The sequence below is a fragment of the Peromyscus leucopus genome, chromosome 12, assembly GCF_004664715.2.
Source record: "Peromyscus leucopus breed LL Stock chromosome 12, UCI_PerLeu_2.1, whole genome shotgun sequence".
Classification (NCBI taxonomy): domain Eukaryota; kingdom Metazoa; phylum Chordata; class Mammalia; order Rodentia; family Cricetidae; genus Peromyscus; species Peromyscus leucopus.
Genome location: NC_051073.1, coordinates 57823917 through 57840652, shown reverse-complemented (window position 1 = coordinate 57840652; position 16736 = coordinate 57823917). Strand labels below are relative to the sequence as shown.

Sequence of the window (16736 nt, the reverse complement as noted above, 5' to 3'; positions counted from 1 at the left end):
TGGAGACGCCTGCCCAGGCCACATAGGCTCTCTGTCTTAGGTTGGTGAGCACCCTCCTAGGCATTACCCGTCTCTGAATACTCATTATCATACAGGCTCAATCATGTGTGAGCTGCAGAGTTAACTGCTGCCAAAGATCTCAAAGTGGAGCTGGGCTTACAGTCTGTGTGTTCGACATAGAAAAGACCAACAGAGGTCCTAACCCACCCATAGCCACTAGGCTAAAGGCAACTGAGCCATTCCCTTCGTTAACGAGCCTTACTGCAAATTGGAGTCCTTATAAGATGGGGATACTTTATTTTATATGACACTTTGACCTGTAGTTGTAATAATACATGCAGAAATGCAATAAATGTCAAAATATTTTTCAGTGCTATAAGAAGAGTTTGATGTGTGCTACAACAGTTGAAGATGGCCTGAGGATGGTGAAGGACATGGGCATTGAGTAACAATTTTAGTTAGGTGGTAGGTAGGAGGAAAAGGATCAAGACATTCCTGTGTTGGTGTGATCAGTGGTCTCTCTTGTGAGCGGATAGTATTGCCACTCCAGAATATGAAGTAAAATTTAGGTCTGATGTAGAACACACATTTAATGTGTGGGTGGTTATGTGGATAAGGAGAAACCATATTACAAAGTGAATTGTCACTGGCAGGAAACAGGTCTCCTTCTAGATTATAATAGCAACACTCCAGTGTCCCTTGGGTTATAGTTTGTTTGGTATTTCTTTTACTTTGAAATGATCTGTGTGTTTAAGTTTAAATTGTATTTCCTATAGATAGAAGTATATTTAGAGCTTAAAAAAAAAATCCAGTTTGAGCCAGGCGGTGTTATGGCACACCTTTAATCCCTAGTCTACAGAGCAAGTTCCAGGACAGCCAGGGTATACAGAGAAACCCTGTCTCAAAAACAAACAAACAAACAAACCAACCCAGTTCGGCAGTCTCTGCCTTCTGATTGTGCACTTAATTCATTCAGAATTTATGCCATCTCATATAAGGGATTACTGGGGCCATCGCTTGGTTTCTAGCTCATGTTATTTTGTCCCTCCCTCCCAGAACTGACTGACTTCTTCGTCTTTAACAAACACCTTGTCCTTGTGTTTGACAGTTTCTTCCATGTGTGTAATACCTTCTAGGAAGTGTTACACCCCACCGCCCGTCTCTCCCCATCCTGCTCCTGGGACCCTCCTCCTTTCAGCAGGTCCCACTGCTGCTGTCATGTCTTGAGTGCTGCCCACTGCATTCGATTAGGATTGTTTACATGGGCATGTGTGGATGACTGTAGTGAAGCATGGCAGATCACCAGTGGCTCCAACACTCAAGGAAGGGACAGTCCTCCCTTCAGCCACCAGTAGCTGTCAGGAGTCCCTTAAGGAGAGGCGGGGCCTCGTGAAACCCCCTTTCCTTCCATAATGAAGTACTGATAAACCCAGTCCAAACAAACTTTTTAGTATACTGGGTCCGTTTTTTGTTTTTGTTTTTTTTTTCATTGCTGTGATTAAATATCTGAAAACAAAACAAAGAGGGGGCGGTATTTTGGCCTATCTTTTGAGAGTATAGTCCATCGTGGTGTAAGAACATCGTGGTGGCAGCTGGGTACCTCGGGCCTCAGTCAGGGAGCAGAAGGAGATGAACGCTGGTGCTTCCTCACCTCTGTTTGTTATGTGGTCTAGGATAGCCGTGGTCCTAGCCATGTAATGGTGCTGTCAGCATCCAGTCTGGGCCGTCCCACCCACCTGCCGACTCTGAAACTCCTCACAGGCATGCCATCAGGTAGACTGTCAAGCTCAAGTTTCTAGTGGTTGTTAAGGGGATTACACGCAGCACGACAGTCCATTTCAGGTTAATACTGCCTTAAATTCAGTAAACTACAGCCCAAATGTAGCCTCATTTCCCTTCCTTTATGCTATTACTGTTTTATGCAATGCATTTATGTTACAGCTTATATTTTATCTTTTGATGAAATTAAAAGAAATCAATACATTTATACATTATAATAGTAGCTGCTTTATATTCATTGCTGAATGCACTTGCCTTGTCTGTCCAGAGCCAATGTCTGTTGGTTTTTATAAGCACAAATATCAACTTTTCCTGTTCTTTATATGTCTTTACATTTTAAATAGAATATTTTTATATTGTAACAACTCTATAGAGACTTTTTTTAAAAGTTTGTTTTTATCTTCTGTGTTTGAGTGTTTGCCTGCATTAGTATGTGCCCATCTGGTGCCCATGGAGGCAAGAACAGGGCACTGGATCCCTGGGAACTGCAGTTACAGACTGTTGGGAGCCACCATGTGTGTGCTGGGACCAGACCCAGGTGCTGGGACCAGACCCAGGTCCTGGGCAAGTTCATCAAGCCTCCTAACCACTGTGCCATCTCTCTGGCCCCAGGAATTGGATTTCTTTCTTTCTTTTTTCTTTTCTTTTTTTTTTTTTTTTGGAGCTGAGGATCGAACCCAGGGCCTTGTGCATGCTAGGCAAGCACTCTGAGCTAAATCCCTAACCCAACAGGAATTGGATTTCTTAAAAAAATATATTATTATTGTATTTTATGTGCATGTTTTGCCTGCTTAAATGTCTGTGCATCATGTATATACCTGGTGCCTATGGAGGCTGGAAGAGGGCGTCGGATGCGCTGGCACTGGAGTTACAGATGGTTGTGAACCCCCATGTAGGTGCTGGGAATGGAACCATAGTCCTGTGGAAGAGAGAGCAGCCAGTGCTCTTAACCACTGAGCCATCTCCCCAGCCCTGGAGTTAGATTTTTTAAAACCTTTTGAGTATGATTGTTTTTGAGTATTGTTTTATCAGTCTCTTACCTGATTGTAGTCTAAAGAGTTTTTTTTTTTTCATAGTAATTAGCTTTTTGATTCTGTGTTAAAAATTAATTTCTTGGCACAGTTAATAAGCTCTGTTATTCATGAGAGATTATGTTTAACACTTCGTAGTTATGAAAGCTTCTTATTTTTTTGGTACTTAGTCTCTGTGTGAGTTGGAGAAGATGTTGAAGTTCAGACACTTGTCAGGTTGCTTTTCCTTTACCCAAGGTCCCCTTGGGGCTCCTAGGGAAGGAAGTGTTCTACAGGGCTTCGGGGAGAGTGGGTTCCCTGACCTTCTGTAGCTGGAATGCCGCGGAAACTTTCATCTTTAACATCCTGTGCCTCCTCCACCTACTTTAATTCAGTCTCATTAGTCTGTGTCATCATTGCTGTTCTGAGAGCAACATCTTACATTAGCCCTATCGGCAGTTTTCTGTTTTTATCCTAATCCCTTAGCAACTTTTGATATAAATGATCATTTAAAAAAAAAAACAAACAAAAAAAAAAAACCTCTTATATCATTGGGAAAAAAAAGCTCTCTTTTTTCTTTCTTCACTTACAATTCCATTATCCATTCCTTCATGTCTCATGATTCCTCCTGCCCCCTATTATTCAAACTTATTCTGTTCAATTTTTAGAGCACTTTTTGGGAATGGTAAGTCAGCTCATAACTTCCCCTGTCAAAATCTCTGTTGACTTCATTACATTTAAAGTGAAATTGAGGTTTTTTTTTTTTTTTTTTTTTTTTACCATGGTTGAAGAGGCTTTATTCCTTTGTACTCTCTACCACCTCTTTCTGAACTTATCTACCTTTCTCCCCCTTAATTTCAATGATGCAACCACCTTATTTTCTAGCTCTTTCTGGAACATTTCAGACTTATCCCCTAGGTTTTTCATTTAACTGCCATGTTGTTTCCACACAGCTTCAAATATGTCTTAGTTATATTTCCAGTTTTGTAATACATACTCTGACAAGAACTGTTTCAGGGAGAAGGGGTTTATATTGACTTAAAGTTCAGCATGCAGTCCATCATGGCTGGCAAGTCATGTTTCATCCACAGCCCGGAAGCAGAGAACGGTAAATGTTAGTGTTGAGCTAGTGTTTGTCTTTTATTCAATCCAGGGCACAAGCCCAGGGAACAGTGTCATGGGCTTCAGGGTGGGTCCCTCTGCCTCAGTTGGCCTGATCGAGATAGTTAGTCGCAGGTGTACCCAGAGGCGCAGCTCCTAAGTGACAAAGTCCTGGGAAGTTGATGGTCAGTAGTCACCATCAAAGAACGATTTTCACTTTGATTTTGTTCAAATGGGTGTAGCTTTTACCTCCTTACAGAGTTCCCCTCACACCTTGTTCTAAAATATCTGTTTTCTATATTTTCTACATCTAGTCAGTTTGATATTTTTAACATCATTTTTTATTGATTCTTTGGGAATTTCATGTCATGTACCCCAAATCCCGCTCATTTCCCAGTCCCTCCATATCTTCTCCTCACCCTTATAACATCGACCCCCAATAATATTAATTAAAAACAACAAAACTCCATTCCTCTGTTCCTACACATATTTTTCTAGACTAATTGAAGTAACAGAGAGCTGCTAAATTGATCACACAGGTGACAGATAATTATACCTTTGATCAAAACCAATACCCAAATAAAGAGGACTTAAATTATGTTTGTGGGGAGGGGAATAGAGGGGAGAGAGACTGGAGAAAGACCTGGAGTGTCTATCATTCTCCCGTCGTCGTCAGTTAGACAGGGTCTCTCACAAAGCTGAAATGCCTGCTGTGTAAGTTAGGTTGGCTGGCCAGTGGGCTTCTAGGATTGGCCTGCCTCTACCCATGAGCTCTGAGATTACAGGCATGCATGGTCCCATGGGGCTGTTTCTGGAAGCTGGACATGGGAAACTAGGTTTTATGTTTGCCTAGAAAATAATCACCCACCGCGTCAGCTTATGCTTATTAAATTTCCATATTTTCAAATTCCCTTTGGGTGTAGATATAACCCAGTGGTAAAGCCTGAGCTCGAGCTCTAAAGTATTTTTTCTTCCTTTCACTATAGACCCTTATGTTTCTTGAGAGTAGAACCTTCCTTAGTTTTATTTCTGTATCTGTAATGTTGAACAGTGTCTGGCACAGAGTAAACGTGCTGTGCTTGTAGACCAGCATTGCTCCCTGTGGAGTTGGTGTATCCTTTCTCCACTAGTAAAGAACACCTTAGTGAGAACGTGAGAAGGGCAGTAGTTGTCCGCCAAGTGCATTTCAGACACGAGACTTGTGTCTGAATGGTACTCATAGAAATCGCCCTTTCAGCGATCGTTTAGGGGATTTTATGGTCCTAAAATATTGAAGTAAAATCCAGACCTTAATTTCTATATTTGCTCTACTGATGAGTAATGGCAGATGACTCATTGACTGGCGCTGGTCTTTCTCTTTTCCCTACTTTTTATTTTGTAGGTAGAGTAGCCCAGATTGGCCTTGAACTCATGATCTCAGGAGAGCTGAGATTTCAGTTGTGTGCCACTGGGTGCCTGGCTCGGCATACATTTTAACAGCGTATTCAGAGCCTGTTTCAATGCTTACTGTTATTTTAGAAGTACCTCGATCATTATGATGAGTAGCTGTTATTCTTAACTATTTTATGTGCTTTCTTTGCAGAACCGAGAGCTCCAGATCATGAGAAAGCTAGATCATTGTAACATAGTCCGATTGCGGTATTTCTTCTACTCGAGTGGTGAGAAGGTAGGTATGAAAAAGTATGAACTGACTGTTCTGTTCTAGAAATAACCCCTCCATACCTCCAACAAATAGCTTTGCTGGTTGATTGAAAGAACTCAAAGCACAAACCACGGTAATTCTGAACCCAGGCAGGATACAGTCCTGGGATATTGTTCATTATAACAGGAAAAGGTTGATGAGAAAATGAACTGTAAAGACTCGTCCTGGGGCTACTGGGAGACAGCCTAGCAGCTCCTGCCGCACCAGTGTGAGGACCTTAGTTCAAGTCTCCAGAGCCTGCAGTTAATGCTCGACACGGCTGCTTGTACCTACAGCCTCAGCCCTGGGGCGGGGGTGGGAGTGGGGGTGGGGGGAGACAGACAGATTTGGGGGGCTTGCCTCCTGCCAGCCCAGCTTCAGGTTCAGTGAGAGAACCTGTCTTGGGAATAATAGAGCTGGACACCCAGGGTCCTCCTCTGGCCTCCTCATACAGGCATGGGCTTGTGTTCTTGCAAACGTGAGTGTACACACACCCACCCCACACACAGTTTAAAAAGAAAACAAATTTTCTGAGCTCACTGTGGTGGCACTTGAAGCACTGAAACACAAATCTCTCAAGTGAGAGAGAGGTCATCCAGTGCTACATAGCAACAGCCCCGTCCTAAACCTAAACCCCAAGACCCCCCGCCAAAGTGGAGGGGAAAGGGTTTTCTACTTTAAAGATGTCTTCAGTTCTCAAGCACATCAGTGTCTTTTATTAATTGTTCTGTGTCCCTTATGTGCGTATGAGCCCTCTGGTAGTTCATCTGTTTAGTACAGGAAGGAAAATGATGTGATTATGTTCATTGGAAGTTGATTAGGAGAGAAAAAGAGAGACTTTGAAAAGAAAGTCTCCCCTGGCTAAGCAGAGCCCCCCTACTTCTGTAAAGCTCACTGTAAGTAGTCACTGTTTCTGGTGGCTTTTAATTCTGTGAAAGTAAGGCTAAGACTGTGGTTGGGATGCCCCACCCACTTCCTCTCCTGTCTTTAGGAGATGTCAGTATTTAATAGTCTCCTGAGTCTCCTTCTGGCTGCCTATCACTGCCCCGTCTCCTCTTTCAGTCTTCAGCCCCTCCCCCCAGACTGGTTTGACCTGGAGAAGCAAAGCAAGGAACAACTAAATAACCTGATTTTTTTTTTTAAAATTAATCTAAATGAGATCACTTGATATTTTGGGCTTCAGATTTTATGCTTATAATATTTAATGTTATTAGGCCACTGTTGCCTTTTGACTTTACAGAACATTTCTTTTTGGTTTTTTCGAGACAGGGTTTCTCTGTGTAGTTTTGGTTTCTATCCTGGCACTCAATCTGTAGACCAGACTGGCCTCGAACTCACAGAACCGCCCGGCTTTACAGAACATTTCTAGTGTAACCATTTTTAATGATTTTTCACAAAACATTATTTAGGTGTCCTTAGACATTTGAGGTGTCCTACCTCAAACCTGTAACACAAGAAGATACTTGATCCATGTTTGTGAAGTCCATGTCTACAGACCTGTAATTATTGTCATAACATAGTTTAACAGCCATAATTGGCAAATTGATCTAAAAATACTTGTCTCTTAGTTCTTTTTACTTTGAAGACCCCTCTACTAATATTAGGAATCGTAACCTCTCATAAGTATTTGGAGTTCTTTTATTTCTAAAGCCGACTGGTTGGTACGACTTCTCTTTCCTTTCTCCTAACCCAGCAAACTGCCCATTACTGTTTATTTTGGCATGTCTTTACTTTTTCCTGTCCCTTCCCAAATAAGATTAGAGAGCATCTGCTCTGTCCACAGCATTTTATAATGGAATTTTCTATCCTCATGACTTCTTTATTATTAGATGCTAGCCATTATAATGCCCCAGAGAGGAAAGTAAAGGTCAGAATTGTTTGTTTCATGATCTACTAGATAACATATAGATTCATTTGCAAATGCCTCCTTAAAAGTTCCCTAAACATTGTGTCTTAATTACTGTAATAAACATAGTCCCCATGTACCAGACATTATTTTAATGCTTTGTAAATGTTAATACATTTAACTCTTACAAAATTAAAGGGCAGAGAGGGAGGCTCGCAAGGTACTGAATGGCTGTTCAGGTTTTGGTTTGGCAGGAGGGTCCATGATCTGACTGAAAGCTGACTGGCTATTATTTGAGTGTGTCAGAGGGAGATTCCCCTCCTTGCTCCTGACTTGAGTTTTCTGTTTACCATAGCCATTCTTACAGCTGCCGAAAGACCTTTAGCAAGTTTATCAGAAGAACACCAAGTCTATGTCTACTAAAAGAGTAGTTTTTACATCATGTATCTCAACTTTCGAGCACTCTCATTTTTTCAGAGTAAAGGAAAGATACTTCTTGGTTTGGAGTAATTTCTGGCTCCAGATTTCTGTTCCATTCCTTCTAGACTCGGGTTTCTGTCTCTGTAGATGTATTTTCTCTATCTCTTTGTTCCCTTTCTCTCTCTCGCTCTCTCTCACGCTCACTCACTCTCCTTTCTTATTTTTCTGTCTTTCAATCTGTATGAATTCTATTTTCTGGGTCTCTAGAATTTTGTTGGGTCTTGACCTATCTTGGATGCCTTACCCCCATTTCCAACTCTGTTTAAATCTTTGTGCAGATTGAGAGGGGCTTGAATATTTCTTATTTTTAGCATCCTAACACTCTGGGCTTAAAATTTTGTTTGTATTTGTGTTTTGTGTTTGTGTGTGTGTGTGTGTGTGTGTGTGTGTGTGTGTGTGTGTGTGTGTTGCCTGCCTGTATGTCTGTGCACTGTGTCTGTGCAGTGCTTGTGGAGGCCGGAAGAGGGTGTCAGATCATCTGGAACTGGAGTTACACCTGGTTGTGAGCCAGCCAGCACGTGAGTTCCGGGAGTCAAACTCGGGTCCTCGGAAGAGTAGGCCGTGCTCTCAACCACTGAGTCATCTTCCCAGCACCTACTCTGGGCTTTTTATCACTCCGTTTTTGGAAAATTAACAAACAAAACAAACCTTTTCTAGTACTGTCCTTACTTTTGACTTGAGTTCTAATTCTGTATGTCCATCTTTACGTGGTTGTATACCGAGTTACATTAAACGTCATTAAACATTGATCTCATTAAATCTTGCTCTAAAGTACTTTATGTAGTACTGAGGTTGGGCAGAGTTAGGCTAAGCTTAAATGTTCCTGTCTTCCACTGGCTTTAGGTATGTGACAAGAATCTACTCTGAAAATGAATTGTATGATTCATTTGGAAATGAGGTAGATGATGAGCTGCTTTGAGCTGGAAGTGTTTGAGTTAGCCTTGCTGTTCTGCCGCGCAGTCGCGCCATGCCTGGGCATACTCACCTTTGTAAGTCTGCCTGCTGCTACCTCTTAACAGTTGGGGTTTTGTAAGGAGCATTAATGTTTATCCGTTGCTGGTAACATTAGACTGTGATAAACCCTACATGTTAACTTCTTAACAATTACTGTATTAGTATTTGTGTGGATACATAGAGTACCTGCTGCCATTAGATAGTAACATGAGCCTTTCACTTGTTCTTCATAACTCAAACTGCATGGTACCGTCTGGGAGGAATGCTGTTTTTTATCTTAATGTTACTGATGCAAACTATACCGAGATAGTAGTCTATAAGTAAGTTACCTCAGATTGATGCAGCTACTAAATGGATTTTTGGGAATATTACCTAGGGAGTCTGAATCCAGAATATGAAAGATGCCATATTTATTATTCAGCATAGGATGTGGATTTCTTCAGAAACCGTGCAATAGAAATGTAACATTTAAAACAGCTTAGTAGTGATGGTTGAACAAGGGCAGACTGTAGCGGCAGTAATAGTTGTAATAGTAGAAATGATAATGATCTAAAACGCACTAGATACTTACTGGATACCACTACTGTTAGTGTATCAGAGACTTTACATGTAGCATCTGAAAACTTGTTGGATTTCTATTTTTTTATTATATACTTCTTTTCTGTCCCGAACCTAAGCAATCTTTTAAAACATATATAGCTCATAGTTATCTCATGTTTATTATTGATTGAAAAGGGTTGTATGGGTCACTGTGTTGGGCATTCAGTGTCTGCTCTTAGCAAAGCTATTATGATTAATAACCATTGGAGATGGAAGTTTCAACTGTTCCTAATGTAAAATAGCAGCAGGCAGCTTTCTGATTGCATCACTTTTCTTGCTTAAAAGGGAAACTCCAGATTTCTTAGCATGACATAGAAGTCGGTCTTCTTATTTTTTAAATTTATTTACTTTTTTTTTTTTTGGTTTTTTGAGACAGGGTTTCCCTGTGTAGCTTTGCGCTTTTCCTTGAACTAACTCAGTAACCCAGGCTGCTCGAACTCACAGAGATCCGGCTGGCTCTTTTTATGTGTAGTTGTGTCTGCATGGATGTCTGAGAACCATGTGCAGACCAGGTGCCTCCAGAAGTCAGAAATGGATGTTGGATTGCCCTGGAACTGGAGTTAGGGGTGGTTATAAGCTGCCATGCGGATGCTGGGAACCAAACCTGTGCTGGAGCACACGTGCTCTTAACCGTTGCGCCAGCTCTCCAGCCTAAGATCTTTGGGATCTGTGCTGTAACTGTACTTGTCTCTGCTCCTTTGTCGGGGCTACCTGTATTCCAGTCTTCCCAAGCACAGTTCTCTCTCTGTGTCATCTTTTCCGTTACTACGAGGCTTTTCAGAATGTCTTTCCTACCTGCACTGCATTTCTACTGTTCTTAGAAAGATCCCTACTCATCACCTACCTCAGTTCATCAGATACCTCACTACATCCTTTCTTTTCTGTCTTTATAAAGTCAACATTTATCAAATGTGGTATTTTCTTACATTTTTATCATGATTTTTAAAAAGCTAGATCTTTTCTACTGTATTGTCATTCTAGAAGCATTCCTAGATCATACTTACTCAGCTCTATTTCTTCAACACTTGGTCAAATTCCCGAGTCAGTGTTTCGTTAACTTTGTAGGTGATTTATTGAAAGCCTTCTAGATAGTCCTAGAAAACTGAGGCTGCTATGCTGGCGACATGATTCAGTGGGGAAGAGTACGTGCTGTGTTGAAAGCTTGAGAACCTGAGTTCATCACCACAGCAGCCTCATAAGAACCAGGCATGGATGGGGCTGGAGAGATGGCTCAGAGGTTAAGAGCACTGCTTTTTCTTCCAAAGGTCCTGAGTTCAATTCCCAGCAACCACATGGTGGCTCACAACCATCTGTAATGAGATCTGGTGCTCTCTTCTGGCTTGCAGGGATATGTGCAGACAGAAGACTGTATACATAATAAATAAATAAATTAATTAAAAAAAAAAATAAGAACCAGGCATGGCTACACATGCCTCTAATCCCAGCACTGTGGGGTAGAGACAGATGAAACTTGGGAGCTCACCAGCCAGCCAGCCTAGCTGGAAAGGCTTAGTGAGAGACCCTGTCTCAAGGGAGTTAAGGCAGAGGGTGGTGGATCAGGATAGTTAGCAACCCTATGCACAATGCACAATAAAAATTCCAGTGCTAAAATAGCTTAGCATCAATAATAGTATTTATTATTTGAAGTTAGGATTTACTTTGTATTATTTTTAAAGATTAATTTATTTTATGCATATGAGTGCTTCTACCTATTTGTATATATATGCAGCACATGGATGCCTGGTAGGGCAGGGTGTCATCTCATCAGGACTGAGTTACCATGGATGCTTGTGAACCACCTCGTGGGTCCTCAGCAAGAGTAACAAATGTTCTTCACTACTCAGGGCCTCTCTCTATCCCCATTTTATGTTATCTTTAAGGTAATTGTTTTCTTCATTTTATTTTTTGAGATAGTCATTGTACGCTTACTGAACTTCATTTCTAGTAGCTTTTACATGGATTTTTTGCAATTTTAAAATTTATGACACCTTATTATCTACAAATAGAAATAATTGTACTTCTCCCTATTCAATATGATGCCTTAAAAATTCATGTAGCCGGGCGGTGGTGGCGCACGCCTTTTATCCCAGCACTCGGGAGGCAGAGCCAGGAGGATCTCTGTGAGTTCGAGGCCAGCCTGGTCTACCAAGTGAGTTCCAGGAAAGGCGCAAAGCTACACAGAGAAACCCTGTCTCGAAAAATCAAAAAAAAAAAAAAAAAATACATGTAACAGCTGGGCGGTGGTGGCGCACGCCTTTAATCCCAGCACTCGGGAGGCAGAGCCAGGTGGATCTCTGTGAGTTCGAGGCCAGCCTGGGCTACCAAGTGAGTCCCAGGAAAGGCGCAAAGTTACGCAGAGAAACCCTGTCTCGAAAAACCAAAAAAAAAAAAAAAAAAAAATACATGTAACAAAATCTGCCATTTTAAAAATGTGTTTTTATTACATTTACTTATTGTGTGTGTTGAGTGCAGGGGTGCCACGGCACGTGTGTCGAGGTGAATCTGTAGCACTGATGGTCTTCTCTCGTGTGTGATTCTCCGGAATTGAACTCAGGCCGTCAGGCTCGCCTGCATGCAGTTACATGCTGGGCCGTGGCACTGGTCCTCTAGCCATTTTTAGGTGTACAATTCAAGAACATGAGTTACAGTTACAATGTCCTATGACTGTCATAACCATTTTGTGAACTTTTTTTTTTTTTTGGTCTTTCAAGATAGGATTTCTCTGTAGCTTTAGAGTCTGTCCTGGAACTCACTCTGTAGACCAGGCTGGCCTTGAACTGTAGACCAGGAGGCCTCTCTGCCTGCCAAGTGCTGGGATTAAAGGTGTACACCATCACTGCCCGGCTTTGTGAACTTTTTAATGTTTTCTTGAGACAGAGATTAGTTTTATTAAATAACTTTTAAGATAGTTGAAATGATCATATTTATCAATGATGCTATATTACATTCTAATGTTGAGGCTCTCTTGAATTCCCAAGATAATCCCAGTTGGTTATTGTATATGATCCTTTAAATTTGGATATTATTTTTTTCATATTTTGTTGAAGATTTTTGCATTTATATAGAGAATACTGGTTTATAATTTTTTTTGTTTTATCTTTTTTTTTTTAAATCCTGTCTTTGGTTTTAGACTATCATTGACCTCATTGAGCTAAGAAGTGTTCTGTCCTCTTCTGTATTTAAAGTTTTTCCCCTTTCCTTTTGAGCTACAGTTTTCCTGGTTGGTCTCAGAACTCATAGGCCAAGTGATCCTCCTGCCTCTGTCTACTGAGCAGCATTCCACAGACTCAAGATACTACGCTCAGTTTCCTCTTTTGCATTTAGGGAGGTTTGTACTGTTGTTAATTTCTTCTGCATCTGTTTTTCACAAGTTATGTTGACCTCACCTGGTCCTGAAATTTATCCTGTTAGGAAGTTTTTAATTATTTATTCAATCCTGTGTCAGAAGTTCATTAATTTATCTTGAGTTAATTTAGTAATTTTTATACTTCAAGAGAAATGCTCCATTCCATGCAGGCTCTCTTATTTGATAGCATTGTTTGTAGTATGTGGTTACAGTCCTTTTTATCAGTAGCTTATTCTAACTTTCTTTTGGGTGGGGGTGGGGGTAGTTTCCAGTCTGGAATTCACTCTGTAGACCAGGCTGGCCTCGAACTCAAGAGATTCACCTACCTCCGCCTCCCAAGTGCTGGGATTAAAGGCAAGGACTACCACTGCCCAGCTATTATTTACTTGTTTGTTTTTAATTTTTTAGTTCTTTTCTTTTTTCTTTGTTACTTTAGCTTAAGAGTGTTTTAATTTTTCTGATGGGGGGCAGAGAGCGAATACTCCCCACTGAGGAGTGCTTGCAAGGACCTGAGTTAGTCCTTCAAATCCACATTCATGCAGTTGGGCATAGATGGTTTCTTGAGGTCCCTGGCCAACTAGACTGGACTGCTAGAGACCCAGACTGTCCTCTGGCCTTCCTACGCTGCACATGTATGCCACACACCCTCTCCCCCAACTGAGGTTCTGTTTTTGTTTATTCTGTACTTGTCTGTTCTCTATTCTGTTTATCTCTGCTTAAATATTTAACATTGCTTTACATTTAGTTTACTTTTTCCCCCTAAGTCTCAAGCGGGGATGAGGTGGGGTGGGGGGTAGGGTGGGAGGTGAGCGTGCACGCGTGCACGCGTGCGTGCGTGCGTGCGTGCGTGCGTGCGTGCGTGCGTGTGTGTGTGTGTGTGTGTGTGTGTGTGTGTGTGTGTATCACAGCCTGAGTGTAGAGGTCTGAACTCAGGTCACCATACTTGGTGGCAAGCATCTGTCTTACCAGCTGGGCATCATGCCAACCCTCCTCCTTCTGTCTTTGATGGCTAGGTATCCATTGTGGCTGGAGAAGGGATTTCATATGATTTCACTCCTTTTAAACTCACTGGATTTTGTTTTGTGCCTTACCGTGGTCTGTCACGTGTAATGCCCCACACATGCCTGGGAAGAATGTGTGTTGCCGTGTAGGCTGAGGTGTTAGCGCATTTGGTCTGCAGCGCTCACGTTCTCTTCATTGTGGAGGGTGGTATATTACAGTTTCCAGCAGTTCCTGAGGCACTCATTCTCCTTTCTTTACATCAGTGTTTCCTTAGTATGTTTGTGGCTCTTTCCTTTGCTTGTACATAGGTGTGGAACTGTTCCATCTTGATGGATTGACCCTCTTATCAATATGTGACGCTCTGCAGACCTATTCTTGCTGCTGCTCTGGATTTACAATGCTCTGTCTAGTCAGGGCATCGTTGCTCTGACATCACAATCAATCCTAGTTGTCTCATCAAGGTTTATCAGAACTTCTTAACTGTTTTTCCATTTGCTGTATGTCCATAGAACAGATTCCATATACTAAATTGTTTTACCAGTTAGGTGTTCATGTTTGAGGAACAAAATCTCCTGAGATTCTCCATCTGCTGTCCCAGAAGTCCTTTGTCCCTCCTTGTCTCTCAGACCTTCTCACTCACTACACTTTGCTCTTGTACTGCTCTAAGAAATTGCTTTGCTAGGTATAAAAGATGAGTAAGTAGAGGCTTCCAACCATAGTGGCTCCAGGCTGTATTAAGTGGTGTAGTGGGTGCATCATTTTAAAACAGCAAGCACAATAAATTAGTAGCACTGTACTAACACATTATAAAACAATATTTTAAATTATCAAAGAAAACAATATGAACTTTCTTCTAAAGTATTATGATTTTAAAGTACTTCTGCGAATTTTCTTCTTTATAAAAAATTTAATTGTAACTGTGCCACTAGGAATGTGACAGTGTTATAAGCTTTCTTACAGAGAAAAAAAATCAGTCTAATGTGATTAGAATTTGCTCTGGTTTTTTTATAGTTAATAACCATATGTGTTGGTTAATTTTGTCAGCTTGACCCAAGCTGGAGTCATTTGGGAAGAGAGACTTTCCATTGAAAAAATGCCTCCATAAGATTGGCCTGTAGGCAAGTCTGAGAGGCATTTCTTAATTAATGAGTGATGTGGGAAGGCCCAGCCCACTGTGGGTAGTTCCAGCCCTGGGCAAGTAGTCTGTCATTGTACAAGAAAGCAGGCAAAACAAACCATGCTTGCCAGGAAGCAGCGTTTCTCCATGGTCTCGACATCAGGTTCTGGCCTTGAGTCCTTCCCTGACTTCCCTCAGTGATGGAGTGTGTGACCTGACAGTTGTAAGCTGAAATAAACTCATTCCTTCCCGAATTGCCTTTGATGGTAGACTTTATCCCAGAGGCAAAATCTAAGACAAGGCATGTAGATTAGTCTTAATTCCTTACTCTTCATAAATATGTCATCTTGTCCATACCTAAGAGTACACACACACGTATGCACACAATAGTTTGACTGTACAGTTCCAAGAAATGACATTGCTGAGTCACAGTTGGTTCTCTGTGGCTTCCCCTTGGCTTGAGTTACTAACTCACTGACTTCTCCGAAGATCCAGGAGCTTGCACTTACAGGGCATGTGGTGGTGCATATTAGACAGTGACCTTGTCTAATGCCTCATTTTCTGAAATTGAATTTTCCTTTCTCATTTGAGAAGGGAAGAATTGTAGCTTGTTGTATTTTTTTTTACTGTAATTATGAGTGAAGTGGAGCATTTTTTCTTCTGTTTCCATACATGATTTTGTCTTATCATCCGTAAGTCGATACTTTAAATAAAAAATAATATTTGATCCTTTGTCATGTGTAGTAGGGATCCCTTTCCCCAATATAATCATTTGGGTGTGGGGGAGGCATGGTCTGTGTGTTTTGGTTTGTGTTTAAGTAACATGATTTTTGTATTTGTATGTAATCAAATTGATTTTTTCCCTCCTTAATATCCTTTTTTGTTGTTGTTTTTTTTTTGAGATGGGTTTCTCCAGCTCTGTAGACCAGGCCAGCCTCAAATTCTCAGAGATTCTCCTGCTTCTGGCTCCTGGGTTTGGGGATTAAAGGTATACCCTTTCTTAATGTCTTAGAGCTGCTCCATCCTCCAAGGTTAACTTCTAAGTTCATTTTTCCCCACACACAATTTTTGGTAATTTTGATATTTATTTTCAATGTTTGTCCTATTTCTTTGTTAGATGACTCTGTGTTCGTTTCTTTTCTGTGCTGTTGTAGAATACCCTGGGAAAAGCAGCTAGAGGAGAAACAGTTCGTTTTGACTTACAGTTCTAGAGGGGGAGCCATCCCCAATGGCCAGGAAGGTGTTGGCAGTAGGAGGTGGGCTGGAATGTAGGAAGCAAAGGGATTACATTTCATCTGCACACAGGAGGGGGTGGAGGGAGGGAGAGAGGGAGGAAGAGGAAGAGGAGAGAACAGAAACTGGGCTCAGTCTCCTAAACCTCCAAACTCGGCCTCTGGTGAAGTACTTCCTCCACCAGGGCTCCACCTCCTAAAGGCTCCATAACTTTCCTAAACTGTGCCACCAGCTGGGGACCAGGTGTTCAGACACACCAGCCTGTGGGGGCATTGCTCGCTCAGACCACAGTACCTTCCCTTTTGCATGTTCTCGAACACCATCCCAAGCAAAAAGATTGTCCATTGACCCTTACTGTTGCTCTGGCGCCTGTCTTGCGCTAGCCCTGTAACCATCGGAGGAGAGGCACCTGCTTACGACTTTTTGCTATCACCAGTTCTGAGCGTGCAGGGCTGCCGTGATTGCTGGGTTGGATGGCTTATCACTAAATTCCCATGTGCTGTGCTGCTTCCTATGAACATTTAGAATGATATTGTGTCTATTTAAAGCTTCAGCCTCGAGCCATTTTATTTCCTTGACCTCACCAG

The 16736-nt window shown here is 41.6% G+C and overlaps 1 protein-coding gene across 2 annotated transcripts in view; it reads left to right on the top strand.

Moving 5' to 3' along the window:
- The window catches only part of Gsk3b (glycogen synthase kinase 3 beta), a 175558-nt gene that overhangs the window by 92985 nt on the left and 65837 nt on the right, over positions 1 to 16736 (top strand). For both annotated transcript variants that reach the window (XM_037209762.1, XM_037209763.1), the window contains exon 3: positions 5473 to 5556. In XM_037209762.1, coding sequence (XP_037065657.1) covers positions 5473 to 5556 — 84 coding nt within the window. The remainder of the gene's footprint in view (positions 1 to 5472; positions 5557 to 16736) is intronic.